At 39.2% G+C, this 18,309-nt stretch overlaps 1 protein-coding gene across 2 annotated transcripts; it reads left to right on the forward strand.

Moving 5' to 3' along the window:
• Window positions 1–1,265: 1,265 nt before the first annotated feature.
• PTBP1 (polypyrimidine tract binding protein 1) lies at window positions 1,266–17,943 on the forward strand. Of its 2 annotated transcripts, none has more exons than XM_072404771.1 (15): window positions 1,266–1,374; window positions 4,684–4,714; window positions 7,622–7,691; window positions 8,836–9,008; window positions 9,092–9,238; window positions 10,222–10,392; window positions 10,629–10,739; window positions 10,848–11,019; window positions 11,293–11,364; window positions 11,620–11,750; window positions 12,931–12,964; window positions 13,635–13,727; window positions 14,536–14,752; window positions 15,623–15,700; window positions 15,790–17,943. In XM_072404771.1, exons 1-15 carry the CDS (start codon window positions 1,367–1,369, stop codon window positions 15,920–15,922), a joined length of 1,641 nt encoding a protein of 546 aa, XP_072260872.1. In that variant the 5' UTR covers window positions 1,266–1,366; the 3' UTR covers window positions 15,923–17,943. The 2 variants fall into 2 exon arrangements, with proteins under 2 accessions (XP_072260872.1, XP_072260873.1); XM_072404772.1 differs by having other exon boundaries at window positions 11,296–11,364.
• The last annotated feature ends 366 nt before the right edge of the window (window positions 17,944–18,309 follow it).

Consider the following 18,309-nt stretch of genomic DNA (forward strand, 5'->3'; position numbering starts at 1 on the left):
GTCGCTCTCCCCCTCCCCTCTCCATAGAGCATGAACGGTGCTGTATGTACAGCATCGTTCATGCATCGTGCAGTCTTTTCTCGTTGGAAAGGATCGTGAAAGATCCTTTCCAACGAGAAAAATTGCAGGTGTGTACGCAGCTTAAGTCACTTCTTCCCAATGTAAAGACATGTAACTATCTGACATTGCTTCCTAAGTGAAACTGATCTCCTATAAAACCACAGGAAGCAATGTTCTCATAAAACAGAAAAACACACATCTACCCTCAAAGAAAAGTTTTGTGTTGTGCAGTTTAAATTTTTAACATAAATGTACATCCAGTCACTATATTATATCCAACAACTAACTTTAAAAGCCAATTGTATAGTTTTAGGGCAGGCTTTCTCAACCTTTCTCAACTCCTATATTATACAGTATATTAGTGTGGTGGTCAGTGGGAAGAATGTCACCCTTACAAATGGTCAAAATGTTCATTGGTGTCACTTAAACTGTCCTGAGAGGCACAAAATGCTCATGGTCATCTGCAGAGAAACCCTGGTTGGGAAACAATGGTTTTTGGGATCCTTTTTGGGAGGTTTTAGGTTTACATATCATTTCTATAAAAAAAAAATGTAATTTTGTTGATAGGAGTAGACATCTCTATACAAATATGGCTTATAATGGACAGTTTGTCACAAAATCTGGTACAGAGAAAGCCTCATCATGTCCAGCTATAAGGTGACAACAATCCATTGCTGCATCTAACTTGGGTTCATGTGTTGTCACTATATCACATATGCTTATGATGGATCTAAAAACTGGCCACTTTTGTACACAATGGGTAAGAATGGAAAACTAATATCACTGTCAGGAAACTCACAATACAAAAACCATTCCTGAAATCCAGGTCTGTGGACAGGAAGTAGATGCAAAAAGACTTTAAAGTTTCAGCAGCACTGAGAGCTAATGTAAAGACAAATTCTGTTTATAAAACAGCACTGGTGTACAATAGACGGTGCTGACATACACTAAATAGCTCATTCAGATAGATACCCAAATCACAGCGCTCACCTAATATAATCTAAGTAACAAAAACTTTCCTGCCGGTCCCGCATTGCTCGGCCCTCAGTGCCTCTAATTGATGCGGGCGTGGCTCCGTGTGGTGACGCACCTTTCCTCCTTAGCTTGGCGGGAATAGTAGTGGGAGGACCTCCCCTATAAACCCCGCCTCCCATCCCAGATAGACCGCTCCGAGAGCCAATAAATGTTCGCCCCCCCTGCGTCACCAGTCCAGTCGCCATTTTGAGAGTGTATATGAGGCGGTCGCATTGACTTCCTCGGTTATTACGGCGCCTCCTCTCAGAGCCGGGTGGTTGTTGTGTGTGCCATGGAAGGGTGAGTGGCTGGGCTTGTGGGAAAAAGAATTCTGCGTCTTTAGGCCTAGCGCGCTGCTGTCTTTTGTAGGAGCTAGCGTGGTGCGGTGTTGCCTGTGCCTCTTGTCAGGGGGTACAACGTGGGGGTCCGTATTGGTGGGGTGCTTGGGAGGGGCATTGGGTGTATTTCGTGTCGGTGCTGTGTGGGTACAAAGCTCCGTATGGCGCCGATTCCAGGGGAAAGTGAAAGTTTGTTAGTTTTCAGCTGGCTTTGAGGTCGGGCTGATGTGGCAGCGTGCTTTTTAACCCTTTAGCTCCGTTTCGGGGCTTCCTGAGCTAGTAGCTGTAACGCATGAACCCCCACCCAGGTATTGAGCGGCCCCGGGATGAGGAGCCGTCAGTCCTCCAGGAAGTGGAGACCGCCTGGTTTCCATCTTGATTTGCATACGTGGTGTGCTGCGTCTGGTTACCTGAGGGTCTGGCGGAGGAGGAGAGGGGGGGTGGGGGTGTTAGGCTCCCTCCTCCGCAATACTTTCCTGATGTTTAACTCATTAACTTGGAGATTCCGAGCTGTAACTCCATGGCATGGAGGAGGGGGGGGAGAGACTCGCGGTGTGCAAAGTTCAGCCTGAGGGATCTTCTCTTCCGCCCCATTGTCTCTACACACTCACACGCTTCTCCTGCCCTCTCTATGTGGGCTTTGCCCTCCATGATTGCGCATCCTGTACGCTCTTCCCATGGCTATGGGCTGCGATGGGGAAACTTTGATGATCGATCGCTAGGCCATTTTCTAGCCCATGGTATATATGTCTCGCATAGGCAGCTCTTTCAGCAAGCTTTCCTGCAGATCAGCAATGTGTCACCGGGGTGGGGATGAAGTTGTGCAATCTGTAGGTTTGGCCAGCACAGTAGAAACATTAAAGACTAGCGGGCTCTTTTATTCTCATTTATCACAGACCGATAATCCCCATTCCTGATTAGTGTTACTTTGGATTTCTTGCTTCTTCTGTAACGCTCTACACATGGGCTAAATAAAATTAGGTTTACCTTTCCTCCAGCTAGTGAGATCATACCCCATTGTTCCTTATCTTATTTAAATGTGGATCCTAAAATTCACTTTTTGCTCATCTGTAGCTGTTCCTGCCAGTGACTATTACGGTTGCGGGCTGACAATGTTGGGATGTCAATCATGTCATCACTTTCCTACCTGAACATATTGAAGGAGGCCTTTGCCAGGAAATATTTTAATAGGACTGTTTATTCCCTTACATTATTAGTACTGAATATGTTAAAGTAATGAGTCTTCCTCTCATATCTGGGGTTCTCACCACTGACAGACTGATAAGTGATCCCATAGCCTTCATAGATATGATCTGTCACATCCCAGGGGCTTGTGGCTTATACATGGCTTAGCCTGCCCCTTATCATAGCATCCTCAAGATTGGGCTCCACACCATCACTAGGCATTTAGGAAATGTATATGGTTAGGTTCCTAATCTTACTGTGTGTGGAATGATGGGGCACTTCTGCTTAACCCTCTATAGAATCCTGTGCCCCCCTGGGTTATGTGACAAGGGTTTCCCAGGATGCTGCAAAGTTGTCAGTGTTAACCACCGTGGTGTGAACCCCTAAGGTGGGGAATATTTTTACTTTTTTGCGCATTAAACAAACTTTTTTATAAACAATGTAAAGCCACAAGCAGTCCTATCACTCCCAAGTTTCTTTTGCTTTTAAGTCCACTTTAAGCTCTTCTGTAAACATTCAGAGACTATAGTATGGTTTTAGAACTTCAGTTTATTAGTATGGGGATAATATCCATTATGTTGAATTTGGTGGCTTCTTAACACACCTTGCACTTTTGAGTCTGTTGGTGTCCAAATACAAACAATGGTGGTGAGGTGGTAGGGAGTTATAGCAGCTTGGGTCTAGTTAAAATCTTGAGTTTCCTTTTCATGGGCATTGATAGTGTTGTAATGATGAAAACCTATTTCAAGCAAAATACAAAAATGTTTTACACAATCTGGTCTTTTATGAAGTCAAATAATTTTCTAGAATTTTGGGAGGTGCTTCCAAGGCCCCCTATAGTTAGAGAATAGGGCCATTGGGGGTATTTTCAATTCCCAATATACAGCATTTATTCCAACACTTCTGCAAATGGTTGAAGATTTAGATTAATGTGCAACTATATTGTATGTAAGTGGCATTTTTAACAATAGCTTTAGTTGATGTTGGTCATGGATTGGTATTGCTGGAACCGTATTGTACAGGAAATCATGCATACCAGAGATGAAATTCAAGTGCGATCTTTGACATGGACCTAGTAGTCACAATATACATGATGCAGTAAAAGATGGGATATTGGAGTTACTTAGTGGTTGGTTTTAAGTCCCTGCCTTGTGGGTTAGAATTTTATTTAATTACTAGATATTGGTTCAGGGTGTTCTCCATTTTGTTTTTGCAAGGGACTTAGGTGATTTGTGATCCTTTAGCACCCTCTTTTTTCCAAATTGTGAAGCAATTGTTTTGGCAGTCCTTCACCTTCCTGTTAATGTTTGGAAACTAGAGACCAGTGTTCACCGATCTCCTGTGCATGAATGGCCTTAATACCATTCCAGTGGAAAGTGTTGTCTGTGGGCTTTTAAATTGACTTTAATCCACAGTGCACACATTTAGGGTGATTACTTAAGAGTGGAGTTTATAATACATTATGTAGTGTTGGTGATATGCATTCTAGCCAGGTATGTTGTCACAGAAGCTGGTAACATTGCTTGACCTTCGGGGCTCTGAGAAACCTCTTAGCTTTACAGCTAAATCACACTGTAGATGACCTGTTCACTGGTAATTTTGTGAGATTAGAGACTGTCTAGAAAAGATTGCTTGGTTGGCAAAAATGTGCTTACTCATATCCTGCCTAAAACTTGTATGTGGGCTTCATGATGCAACGCCTCAATCCACTGGCAAAATAGGCCTTTGCCTTGTACCTAAAACTGTATGGTGTCCTAAGATGCCTGTACGTGGCAGATCAAACTGCCAGAGATTCTGCGGGGTAGTAAATTTTCAAGTGTTCAATCAGGCAGATTTTCTGCCATCTATAGGGAACAGTTGAAATTGTCAAAGGATACCTATCCAGTTAAAATCTGCGCTTTAGACATGCAGGTCATAAGACAACTGGTTAAGGCCCATTTTTAATTCACCACAGAAAATCTTCCTTGCTATAAAGGTTTTTGTATGGACTATAGGGGAGTTCACTTATGTTAACAAGCATGACAAGTTGCTATTTTTGAGTTCATTGTAAACATATTTTTAATGTGTTTTTTTTTTTGTTTTCTAGCATTGTCCAGGATATAACAGTTGGTACAAAGGTAAGTCATTTCCTATTTTTATTAAGCAACAATTGATTTGGTTAGTTTGGTTATTAAAATTGGTCCTGGCTTCATGACTTTACTAGGATAGTTGCTCAATTACTTGGTATTCATTTTTTCACTCTTGATTGTTTCAAAAATGTAACCTAATATTGTACCCTCTTCCTTGGTGTTGGGTAAAAGCTTCCTTGGCTTTGGGATCAAAACTTATAAATCCTTACAGATTTTTGGGGCCCAATCACTGCAGTATGCGTGCATTTCTGCTTCATAAGATTAAATGCCTTATACCAGACTAGACTGTAAGCTCTTCGGGGCAGGGTTCTCTCCTCCTGTATCACTGTCTGTATTAGTCTGTCATTTGCAATCCCTATATAATGTACAGCACTGCATAATATGTTGGTGCTATAAAAAATCCTGTTTAATAATAAATTTCTGCTTCATAAGATCAAATGCCTTAGACCAGGGGTCGGCAAACTCCGGCCTTTAGGCCAGATACAGCCTAACCAGTAGTTTGTTCTGGCCTAACGCCCCCTGGCCAATCCGACCTAATGCAGGCTGGCAGCAGATCGGCCAGGGGGTGTTATGAACTACTGGAGCGCTGGTGCTGCCCCCTTGCAGTGGCTCCCCTATTTACTGCTGCCAGCATTGATAATTCCTCTGCAGTAAATAGGGAAAGCTCCCTGAAGGTAAATCCCTCCATAAAACTTTGCCTACCCCTGCCTTAGACCAATGGAGTGTCAAACCCCCATGTGTAAAAACTTGTCTGCTATAGCTAAGCAGCTTTGTTTGTTCTAAAACATCAGATACATTGTGGTAAAATCAATGTATTCACTCATGCATTTTTCCTGCATGATGTAGTAACCAAAATTGAATACTTGCATGTTTTACATGTAGCATAACAAAGCAAAATGCCCTCCTGTGTCAAATATATGCATGTTTAAAGGTGCAATGTTTTAATTGACAGACGATAAAATTGAATCCTATTTCTTTGCTAGTTTAACTACCTTTAAATGAAACTTCGTTGCAGATTTGGGTTTTTACCATTTTCTTGGCCTGTGAACTTTACATTTTTGTTATCACTGAAATGGTGGCTACACACTTGAGGTAATGTCTGGGAGCGGCTGCATTACTGCAGTCTTTTCAAGCTCTGGAATGCAGTCGGCTGCCTGCCCCACCCTGCTTTTATTACAGGTTTATTTTTTCTAGGTGTTACCATAGCAGTCTTTTTGTGTTGGCTTTTGGGGGAGGGGTGACGGTGCACAGTCTGTGCCCTACCCACTGCTATCCTCTGAAGTTGTAAAAGTGCAGCACATAAAAGTATACCAGTGTTGTAGTAAATACTGGAGTGTTGGGCTTTTGCACAGTGATTGTGCTGACAGTAGCATGTGCAAAACAGTTAAAAAAGCCTGTCTAAACTTCCTCTAAATAATTTAGTAACACTTTGAAGTAACCAGTTACAGGATAATGTGATACTAGACTTACTGAAGCCACTAGTTGTTGGACAACGGTAAACTTCCTGCCAGATATATTCTATCCTGGAATGGTTCACAACCCAGTACAAAGATGTATTCGCTCTTTTAAAAGATTGTGGCTCTTCTGTTGAGAACCTGAGATGGAAAGTGTGGGGGAAAAATCAAACGTAACTGATTTTTAACAATTCCCTACTCAAAACAGGCTATATGAATGTAAAAGCGTACTTTAAGTGGATAAAATGTACCTGCTAACATTTACCTACTTAAGAGGAGTATATATGTAAATATTTGCTTTACTTCCACCACCTAATTTCAGTTGCTTCAGGGTGGCTATTGTTTTATTGCATTTTGTGTATTGTGTTTTAGATCCCCAACTTTTGTATTCTAAAGTAGGATGTAGCACATATGCTTTCAGTCATGGCATTGCCAAGGATTGTTGTATGGCTTGGATCTGCCAAATGGCCTTAGGGCACCCTTGTATTGGTAGGCATATTATGAAAACCTCTGAACTTTAATGGCAGAAGTGATTTAAAACCATGTCATATAATGTATCCATTTATGATCTGATGGGAGATCTTGCACAGTTCAGGATCTGCTTCTAATTTCCCATTATGGAAATTATGAATTTCTTTTGGCATGCACTATGTTGGAAAAAAATATGAATTCTCCTTGAAAATTTTACTTGTTGTGCTATTTATAAACTGTTCTATCCAGTAATTGATAATAGGCATGTTTTTTTCTTAAAGTGTACATGCATACCCTTGTATTTTTTTAACCTGATGTACCAAATATCCGTAACAATGTTCCTGTATCAATGTTCCCATGATATTTGTGGGTTGTCACCTGTCCTTGATACCTAGTACATGTGTACATTAAATATCCACACATTTTTACTTCCAACCCTCTGTTCACTCAGAATATATATGGTATCTTATAGACCATGAAAATGGAGGTGTAGATTTGGTGTCTGTTTTTCGAAGGGCTGAAGGTAATTCTAGCATGATACACTCAGAGCTGCTAAGCCAGGGTTTTTAACTTTATAAAACAGGGCTTCCTAAACTATTGCCCTAACTTGAACAATGGTTGGCTTTATGTATATTTTCTAACCGCCTCAGAAAACTTCTATCCTGAGTAGGTCTGTAATTCTTAAATTAGTAATTACTAAATTTATCAATGTCAACATTTATTAGTTGTAGGTGCATTTGTTTCTAACAAACATTCTTTAACTTCTTGTTTTGATGATCTTTGTTTTAAGAGCTTGTTGTCTTTGTATAATTTGCATTGTGAGTTATTTTTAGACATTGCAATTGGCTGTTTGAAAAAAAACTTTGTGCTGGATCAGTAAAATATAATTTTTGCCTTACAAGTATAGATTATTGCATTCTGTTTTCATTACTTCTGCATTCTTAAGCTTTTTTTTTTTTCTCTCTTCCAGCGGGGATCTGACGAACTTTTCTCTTGCGTTACTAACGGACCCTTTATCATGAGCAACTCTGCTTCTGCAGGTAATGTCATCCATTCTGCGGTGTAGTTCGTTCACTTTTTAAAATGCTAAGTAATTATTCTGTAATTGTAGCCTTTAGTCTTGGTAATGGCCATTCTAGCCAATAAGTAGCAGCGTATGGTCAATCACTGCTAAAGTTTAACTTGCTAGATTAGTGTCTCTATTGGGAAAGTGGTGTGGGCCCCTTCCTCCCAGATGTGTATATATACTGGATCGGGAAAAGCAGTTTACTATTTTCACTACAAGGGGAATTACTAAAATTCAGCAGCATTAATCTAGGTGTCTTGCAGTTTTAGAAGGATCAGCAAAAGTTACTAACTAAGAAACATGACCGTAAATGAGGAGAAAGTTGGCACACAGTTTAACCTACCAATGTTTATATCCTGAGGGCTTTGTCTTTATAAATTTAGAGCAAATTTAGAAAGCAGAGAGCTGGTTTGGCATGAATTCCTCAGATTTACAAACTGAATCCTGTAAATTGATCTAATTGTTGAAATAACATCTGTTCAACTTGAATATTTACATTTGCTCCAAAATGCCCTTCAAGTAAAACTCCAGCTAAAAATATTGGTTTTACCATAAATTGCCACCATCCAATGTATTCACCAGTTTCCAGTCACTGTATATTGGAAAAATCAGTTTAGTGCTGGCCACTCAGTAGTACATCTCTGCTATACTTTTGGTGTGCCAATAATTAGAGCCATGTCTGTACTGTTAGTCAGCATTAAACTGTGCTAACAGTTTCTACTAATGTAACTCAATGGGAACATTAAAGGACACTTGATTTTAAAACTATTCCTTACTGTGGCTCTAACCTGGTGAGAATTCAGACCTCTTTGGTGAAACTTTTGTCCTCTCTTAACTCACAAATATGCTTATTCCTGTTAAAATAGTGATCAGCTGGTTGCATCAATTTGATGGACTCATCCGACTTGGGATCTCCAGCAGTTTGATATGACTGTATAGGCAGACTTGTATGCATAAACATGTCAACATTTTAAATTGGCTTTAATGTATAATATGTTGGTCAAATGTCATTATGGGAAGCTGTCACGTTGGTTTAGAAAAGACAGCATGACACTTTCTTCCAAATACTTTCAGTTGTATTTTTTCAATATTTTAAAATTGTGAAATTACTTTTTCAGCAAACGGAAACGACAGCAAAAAATTTAAGGGTGACAACAGATCTGTAAGTGTTGGCTCTAGAGTTATTCATGTGCGACAGCTCCCAGGAGATGTTACTGAAGCTGAAGTTATATCTCTTGGTCTTCCATTTGGAAAAGTGACCAACCTCTTGATGCTAAAGGGCAAAAACCAGGTATGTTTAAAACATTGGCTGAACTATACACTTTGGCCATGTTGCCTTGTTGTGGGACTAGTTCTTAATGTTTCTTCTTTTAGGCCTTTTTAGAGATGAATACAGAGGAGGCTGCAAACACCATGGTGAATTACTTTGCTACAGTAACACCTGTGCTCAGAAGCCAGCCAATCTATATCCAATTTTCAAATCACAAAGAACTGAAGACTGATAACTCTCCTAATCAAGCTGTGAGTAGTGTGTTTTGTAAATGTTATGTAAAGCTAAATCTTTCTGTAATGGTGTAAATGCTTTGCTGTCAAAATACCTGTATTTGCTTTCTGAATTGGCTTGGACAAAAAAGCTGATTGTCTTGGAGTGCCTTGGTAGGCTTGAAGTTGTTAAGCTCTAAAGCTGGAATTACAGGAAGATAAAACTGTCACCTTTTTGAAAAATATAGCAATTTTCATTTTATCATCTAGACCAGAGGTCGGCAAACTCCAGCTTTTAAGGCCAGATACAGCATAGTCAGTAGTCCGTTCCGGCCTAACGCCCCCCGGTCGATCGGCCTTATCCTGGGTGGCAGGGGTCGGCAACCAGCATGCTGCTCTTGAGCCTCCTTGTTATGCCTCCTTCCCTATTTACTGTGGCTGGCGTTCACTTCCGCCGCCGGGGTAAGAGGACATTCCCTCTCCTTATGTGTTGCAGAGGAGAGGGATTTTACTCCAGGAGCATTACTGGTGGGTGGCAATCGAGCCATCAGTGCGGGACTCTGGGAGATTCTGACCTAGTGTGCTTTCTTGACCTCCTGAAATGACCTAGTAGCAAAAAGTTTGCTGCCCCCTGATCTAGACTATAGTAAGTGTATCCATTTCACTAAGTCGTTGATCTTGAATTTGAATAGGCTTTCCCTGTTTGAATTTGGTGTTAGACCTCAACACTCTTTGAAAAATCAGACCAAATTTACCTTATAAATCTTGGTACCTTAATTAGTTGGAAATGTAAGTGTTGTGTGGTCATACGTTTTCATGGAATGCATTAGGTGTGGGATGTAATGTTTATTATTGTGCCAGCTCTAGTCTTTTTGGCACAGGTCCAATGTTGATGCCAAAGTCATGGTCTGTGTTAGAAGGAATAAGATGTCTGGAAAGCTCACATGCAAAAATGTTTTAGGTTTATAGCTTGGCTAACTGTTATTCATTAATAAACCTGTTTTAATCCACTTTCATTTTAGCGAGCACAAGCAGCCCTGCAAGCTGTGAATTCAGTTCAGTCTGGAAATGTAGCACTGTCGGCCACGGCTGCTGCTGTGGATGCTGGTATGGCTATATCAGGACAGAGCCCAGTCCTCAGAATTATTGTGGAAAACCTTTTCTACCCAGTTACTCTTGACGTCCTACAGCAGGTAAATGATTGGGTTTGGGGCGTCTTTTAAGAGAATGTGCCCATATACATAACCACACATGGTTTTTAGTTTTGTGATTTATGTCAAGTTTAAACGGTGTGCCTTGAAAATAGTTGTAGTACTTCTAATACCCAGCTGCTATATACAGGCAGATATAGTAGTTTAATCCATCCCTCAAACATTAGCTAAACTGTAGTTGGCAAGACACTGAACGCCTATCAATTTTTTTTCCATAGATTTTTTCAAAATTTGGCACAGTTTTAAAGATTATTACCTTCACCAAGAACAATCAGTTCCAGGCACTCTTACAGTATTCTGATCCCATGTCTGCCCAGCATGCCAAACTGGTGAGTAGAAGGTTCTTTGCTTTATTTTTTTTTTTTTTAACTAGCAAGTCTGAGTAGATTAATTGGATTGAAGTAAAGATGTTTGACTTTTTTTTTTTTTTTTTTTAGACACTTGATGGACAAAATATTTATAATGCATGCTGCACACTGCGTATTGACTTCTCAAAGCTCACCAGCCTTAACGTGAAGTACAACAATGACAAAAGTCGTGATTACACTCGACCAGACCTTCCTTCTGGAGACGGACATCCCTCTTTGGATCAGACCATTGCTGCTTTTGGTGAGACTGAATATGATACACTTAACCTGAAATGCCAATAACACTAGCTTGTCCCTGTTTCATTCTGTCTCAGATCTTGATCTGGTTTAAAAAAAAAAACTTAACTCGCTGTCTGCTAACTTCTAGTTAAAATCACATAATCGAGACCAGCAAGGATCCAGCACCTAAACATTGTGCCGCAGCTTGATGGGGTTCATGGCTTCAGTTTAAATAAACTTAAGAGGCTAAAATGTTGTTCTAGCTAATCTACAGTGGTGTTTCCCTTTCTTTCAGGAGCTCCAGGATTGATATCTGCTAATCCCTATGCAAGTGCTGGTTTTCCACCCGCTTTTGCCATTCCGCAAGGTACTTTTTCTTTTTGTGTAGCTACTACCTTAAAACTCTGAATGCTGGTTTTTGGATAGGGTTGGAGTGAGTGTTTCCTCTATCTTTTTAGATGTTTAACCTTGCATGTTGGCAAACATAATTTTAGTTGAGTAAAAATTGCTATGAATCAACTCAGATTGTAAGCGAGAAATTGAAAGCCAGGTTTGTGCACACCCTTTAGCATTCATGTACTCATGTATTAGTGTTTATGTTAACTTAATATTTTTCTCCTAGGTGTCCATGGAGCACTTACACCTCTTACACTTCCAAGTGCTGCAGCAGCTGCTGCAGCAAGTAGACTTGGCATTCCAGGGTTGGCTGTCCCTGGAAACTCTGTTCTGCTGATCAGCAACCTTAGTCCAGAGGTTAGTGGCATTCTGTGGTTTCTAAACAGTACAGTGGTTGCCATTGGAGTACTTTCTGCCCAACTAGTCCCATCAGGCCACAGCTGCTTTGTAACATCAAATCTAACATACAGTTCAGGATTTTTTTTGTTTGAATGGTAGCTAGGGTTGAAGCATATTCAAAACTTGTTATAGTTTTGCCTTAGTTTTAAGTGACACTTGAACAGTTAATTGTATGCTATGTATATGGGGAAAGTTGCTGGCAAAATTACTAGCTCTTTGAACAGTACTTTTCCTGCCTAAATCTGATTTTTGAGTTTTGAGGGTTGGCCCTAACTTCCCCCTTTGGGACTGAACTAACAATACTCTTCTTGCTTATGACTTAGTTGCAGAGCTCTTGATACATGTGTGGACAATATCCTAGAACCTAGGTTTTAATGCTATAGTATAATTTGGTAAGTGGGAGCATGAATAATGCCATTGTATATGTAGTGAATACTTTGGTGTAAAAGTTGTAGGAAATGCCTTCTAATCGAAGGCTATTTTGTAATGATGGTGCTCTAAAAAGCAAGAACAAAATATTACAAATTTAGTAACATACCAAATACCAGTCTACCAGTTCTGGAATACTCCAGTGTATTTTCCTATAGGCATACATATTTTTTTTTGCACAATGGCAGTTTGGTTATTAAGGAAATTACTACTTGTGGATATTGTCTCATATGGCCTTTATTTCACTTCATTGTATTACTTTACCATCAGATTAAACCTTAGTAGCTGTCTTTTAAACATTTAATCTAGAAGACTTAATTCTTGTATACCTGTTTCTTTATATTTTTACTGACCTGTTTTTGCTACTGTTTTCTTTTCCTCCCATCCCCTTCTTCTTTTTTATGTTTTTTGTTTTTTACCTTGATCCGGAATTTCTTTGCCAACTGACTGCACGGCATCTTCTGCTTCCTGTTGTGCTTTGTGAAACAAACAAAACATATTCTTCCTTCCAAAAAACTCCCAAACACCCTGCTGTCCGGATCCAACCTATCCTTCAAATATTAACCACCTTGAATATCATCCGTCAACTGCTCCTACCACTCCTCCGGTGACACATTCCTCGTGGACCATTTCTGCAAGCTGTGCTCTCCCCTCGGCTCCTTTTCTATACCCCTGTCCCTCCGCTGCCTTGCTCTGCTGTTCTCTAAAGAGAGTTACACCCCAATGCCTCTTTATTCTTTTCGGTATGTTTCGCACTTTATTACTATTTTCATTTTATTTATGGGGTGGGTGCTGCATGCATTTTCTTGTTGTGTTGGGTGGGTGACTGACAAGTGCAATTGTAGTTTTTGCTTTTTTCTTCCCATATTTAAAGATCTTTGTGTGGTGCAGCTGCAAATCTTAACTTTTTTGTGGAACTGTGCATTTAATTGGAGCATCGACATGCACAGTTGGGTTATAGCTATAGTTGCTTTTCAAATCTTTCAATGTATATGCTATGGGAGAATTTCTATAGGCAGAAGCTAAAGGATTAGAACTACCTGGAAACCTTGGGGTAAACTAGTGGTGTCTAGGATTTTTAGTCAAAAGAAGTCAGACAAGAGCTTTTCCTGCCAGCAGTTTTCTTTAAATCTTTGCTATACTGCAATGATTTATTAGGTTAGTGTAGCAATCAATGGGGGGGGGGGGGGGACTACCTCTGTATCATACATGCACCATTCTTCCGAATACTTCTTACCTTTAATACTAGCAACTACAAAATTGGGAGAAACTCTAGTCTGACCATTCAGTTAACTTGGTCTGCTCAGTTAACGCTCTTACTTGGCATGCCATTAGCATACAACTTTTGAGTTTGTGCTCATTACAATTGTTTTTTTAATTGGTAATTTATCTTATTTTGATTTTTCTTCCAAGGCGTGTATGGTGATGTGCACAGAGTGAAAATACTCTTTAACAAGAAAGAGAATGCACTGATTCAGATGGCTGATGGCAATCAAGCTCAACTAGGTAAGATCTGCTGACCTCAGCTGGAAACAAGGTCTATTGCAGTGAAGCAGTTTGTTTTTAATAAAACATTAGGTTGCTCTCCATGGTTTTTATGGGCAATTTTTACTTAAGGGGCAGCCTTGTGAGGCAAGTATACTGTTAAGCTTAACTTGCATTTAGTCAAGGTCCTCTGTTGCACTTTGCTAGGAAGCAAGCATCTGTAGAGAATTAAAGTTGTGCTCTCCTTTGCCCTGGCCCCTGCAGTGCAGAGGTTTTGTTATACCTAAGCTCAAATTTCACTTTACATAAAGGGGTAGACAAATTTTTTCTTTAAGTGCAGCACCCTTTAAAAAAAAAAAAAAAAATCTGCAGCATTGCCCCCTAATGCTTGATGGCTTAGGCGGTTGAGAATTGAATGGGAGCCCAAAGCCTCCTGGGATACCTACGTCGCACATCCTGGGAGGCTCTTTGGTGCTCCTTCTGCACATGAAGGAGCCTTTTCTTAAAAAGTGGGGGGAAAAAATTGACCCAAAGATGCAAGTTCGGCAAGTTTTCTCTTCCAACCTACGTCACCCAATCTCGCGCCTGGTTTGGGTGACTACGAAGAACCCAAAAGAGTAGGGGAATAGATGTTAATGGTCCTTGAAGCTGTTGTACTGAGTATGTTTACTGTTCACTTGCATTTTCATCAATTACTTTACAGTATTTTTCAAATACTTAACTTGCTCTGCAGCTTGCGTTCTGTCAACTTGATTCTTCTACTTGGAGAAATAGTCAGGAATTCCTAAATTCAATTCTGTCATTTACATTTTTTTTTTCACTTCTCCAGCTATGAGCCATTTAAATGGCCAAAGGCTCCATGGGAAACCACTTCGGATCACTGTCTCAAAGCACCAAACTGTCCAGTTACCTAGAGAGGGTCAAGAAGACCAGGGGTTAACAAAAGACTTTACAAACTCTCCTCTCCATCGTTTTAAGAAGCCAGGCTCCAAGAACTTTCAAAATATCTTCCCTCCATCTGCCACGCTTCATCTCTCCAATATACCGTAAGATTTTTTTTTCTTCCATTCAGTGTGTTCTATTCAGCGTGGGTTAAGTTTTCACCATTTCTTTTACAGTCATCTTTTGGGTTTTTGGCATGTTTAGTTGCATGCTTGTCATGCCTAGTGTGGAGGGTTGAAATGGCAACACTTCCCCAAGAGGGTGGATCTCAAGTGTTAGTAAAAAGATTAAACTGAAAATTGAAGGAAATGTACAGCAATAAGATCCTTTACTAAAATTGCACATATAAAGCAGCAGTTGCCATTTAGGTTGAATGGACACCTGAGTAGATAACTTTGGCTTGTTTCCACTTGAATAACTATGCATGATTTTTTGTTCTACTTGGCATTTCAACTTTTAGCATTTTTCTGCTTGTGTAGTATGACTGTAACTAAAACAAATGGAGATTGGCAGGATACACAATCTTCCCTTCTAAATATCATTTTTTTCATTTCTCCTAATATTTATTCATGGCAGGTCAGTACACCCTATAATGTCTTAGGCAGGGGTCCCCAACCTTTTTGGGCCTACAGACCACTAAATTCACAGGCTCCAGACCGACATGGAGAGCCATGTTCCCTTTTTTTGTTTATCTTTCAGACAGGGGAAAAGTTAATCTGTGACATGGAAAAATGACATGACAGACTTGGTACATAAAGCCCCCTAAACATTAGTTAAAATGTGTGCAGGAGGGATTTTTTCCAGTACTGATGTCTTCAGATTTTGTTAAAGTTATTAAAAGTTTTTCTGCAATTTATCGCTAGTAAAGCAGATGTAATGCTATTCATTTCTTCATCTCTGAAGTAAATAATTTTGACCCTTTTTTAAGTTGATGTTTAAAATTTGAGCAGTAAAAATCTTTTTTTTTTTTTTAGGCCATCTGTAAGTGAAGAAGATTTAAAGCAGCTTTTTGCACAAGATGGATGTACCGTAAAAGGCTTTAAATTCTTCCAGTAAGTGTAATTTTATTTTTATGAATGCAGAAATGTTTTACATTGTTGCATTGTTTAGTGTGTAAATTTTTTCTTTTTTTTTTCTTTAGGAAAGATCGCAAAATGGCCCTTATTCAAATGGGTTCTGTGGAAGAGGCCATTGAATCTCTTATTGAACTTCACAACCATGATATGGGAGAAAGCCATCACCTGAGAGTTTCTTTCTCAAAGTCTACCATCTGATTTAGGGAGTTGAAGAAAAGTAAAGAACTGTCAGCCTTTGTCATGTCTTGCAAAGGCTCACTTCCATCATTCCAGATATAAGCCACTTTACATGCAGCGCTCAAGTGTCCTTGCATCCCAGATTTTTAACTTTTTTTTTCAAATATTTTCAAGGCTTTCATTGTTAGTGATTTATATTAAGGGTATTGATTTGTGTGTATTTTTTGCAATGCCCTTAAATACACTCTGTACTTAGTACTGAGTTTTTGGCAGTTGTTCTTAGGACCAAACTTTGGGATACTGGCCCTTGCTCTTGTTAGTACTTTTAAAAACATGTATTTGACTGGCCAACTTTAAATCTACCTGGATGACTAGGTTTTTGTCAGACTGCAGTATGTTTTGCACACGTGACCAAATTGGAACAATTCATATCAGCTGAACACACTGCAGATGCTGGTTTGTGGTCCAACCTTGTCACAAAATGTGCTGACGAGCTATATCTCTGTGCCTTACAATCTGAACTTTTTGATGTCATTTGCCCACTTTCATGTTCTTTGATGTGTTTATCCAAAGCTGATGAACAAGTGTTCAAGTATTGTCTGGACTGTAAAACACAGCATTTCCTTTCATTCACATACCAATATACTGACCATATTTTCTGGGACCATGGCACCTTAGATTATTCAGTGTATACTTTTTTTTCCCACTCAGCCTGTTAAACAGGGAGTTAGAGGTGGCAAGGAAGATACTTGCTTTATCCTTGTTTAGTTACACAGATGTGTAAATTTTGATTTATGTATTAGCTTACCATACATGCTTTAATGTTTACTATAAGTACAAGCATGCTTTCCATGCTTTAAAATAGAGGACCAAATTTTTGCATGTTTTCATACAGTCTTAGTTTTCTTGCCTCCTGTTATGCCTTATTTAATGCATTACCTGCATTAAACAGAACTTGCAGTTTGTAGCACCTAATCTTTGGCATGTCCAAACCCAACTGATGCATGAAGGATTATCCATAAAAGCTACTTTAAGCCTTTTAGGGTTTGACTTCTCCTTAGCCTCGGACCTTGTGTTACTTGACACAACCTCTACAATTTAGATGCAAGTTTAAGTGCCTCCGCTTGATGCACACCATTTACAGGAATAGAAATTGTTGCAAAATCTTCAAATTGGCTCTAAGAATCGTGACAATCTTATCAAAACAAGTTATCGTCAGTCTGTTTGGAATTTCTGAATCCCATGTTAGCAGACTGGCTTGAGCACGACTATAATCTTTAAAAGCTGAAATTTCTAGTGTACTGTCTTTAGTGCCTTCATTGTATCCCCTCAGGTGCCTGGTTTTTTTAATGCTTTACAATTAAAGCACTGCATATTAAGCTATTTGTTCTTTTACGGTCTGCAAACATCTGTTCCTGTGCCTTATTTAACATTACAGGACATATTTTCTGTTGCTGTATGCAACATTGTGTGGTGATTCAAAATTTGAATTGGTCATGTTAACACCAGCTTGGGTTGAGGAAGAACTCAACATTTATAAGCCAATTCTGCCTAAATTAAAAGAAAAAGTTGTAAGATCAACAGGTGTGTATTTCAGGTATTGGGTAAACTGCATTTTGCCACTTGTGTCATCAATGTTTGAAATACAGGTCTGTAACCAGTTAAGCCATACAATGTTGGATGAAGCCGACTTCATTGTATAGCTGGCAAGGGTTCTGGAACACCTCCCAGTATACTGTGCATTCCCCCTGTATACATTTATTGTACAGATCTAGCTTTTTCTATACCTAAAGTGCAAAGCTGTAATACAATATATTCATTTTTATTTAGTGGTAAATTGTATATTTTGATAACGTTTCACACATATTTCAGTATTGCAGGGTGCTGAGATGATCAGTTATGAAAGATCCATTACTTCTAATATTTGTATGAAAAACAAATTAAACTATTTTATAAGAAACATTTATACTTTCAGTAGGTGTTTGTTCAATCCAGTTGTAGTTATCTGTTATGGGCTTATAATAAACTCCTTTTATTCTTAACTCCTGTTATTTCCCATCTTTTGTGACTTATTCTTTATTCATGCTTTTGTTTCTTTTTACCTCTTTATGATATGGTGAGAACACTCTAATCTCAACTACCAATATACAGAAAGGGAAATATTTAACATGTCAACAGTTTTCTCTAATGGTCTAGTGACATGAAATTTACACCAGGTGACGAACATGCCAAGTAATCCACACATACAAATGAAAAAAAAATACATCCATAGATTAGGTTGTGTAATCCTATTTTTGCTTCAACTTCAGACTTTGTCTAAAGCCAAGGCATATTCAGTTCTCCCAATAGCTCTCATAGTATACTAATTAAATATTTTCCCAAACAAGACCTGTTGGTTTAAGCTTTTA

Source organism: Pyxicephalus adspersus, chromosome 3, assembly GCF_032062135.1.
Source record: "Pyxicephalus adspersus chromosome 3, UCB_Pads_2.0, whole genome shotgun sequence".
Classification (NCBI taxonomy): Eukaryota; Metazoa; Chordata; class Amphibia; order Anura; family Pyxicephalidae; genus Pyxicephalus; species Pyxicephalus adspersus.

Excerpts from the sequence above, each read along its gene's own strand:
- PTBP1 (XM_072404771.1), top strand. Across the intron at positions 4,715-7,621 it reads ATATAACAGTTGGTACAAAG|CGGGGATCTGACGAACTTTT; the intron begins GTAAGTCATTTC and ends TCTCTCTTCCAG. Across the intron at positions 10,393-10,628 it reads CTCTTGACGTCCTACAGCAG|ATTTTTTCAAAATTTGGCAC; the intron begins GTAAATGATTGG and ends TTTTTTCCATAG.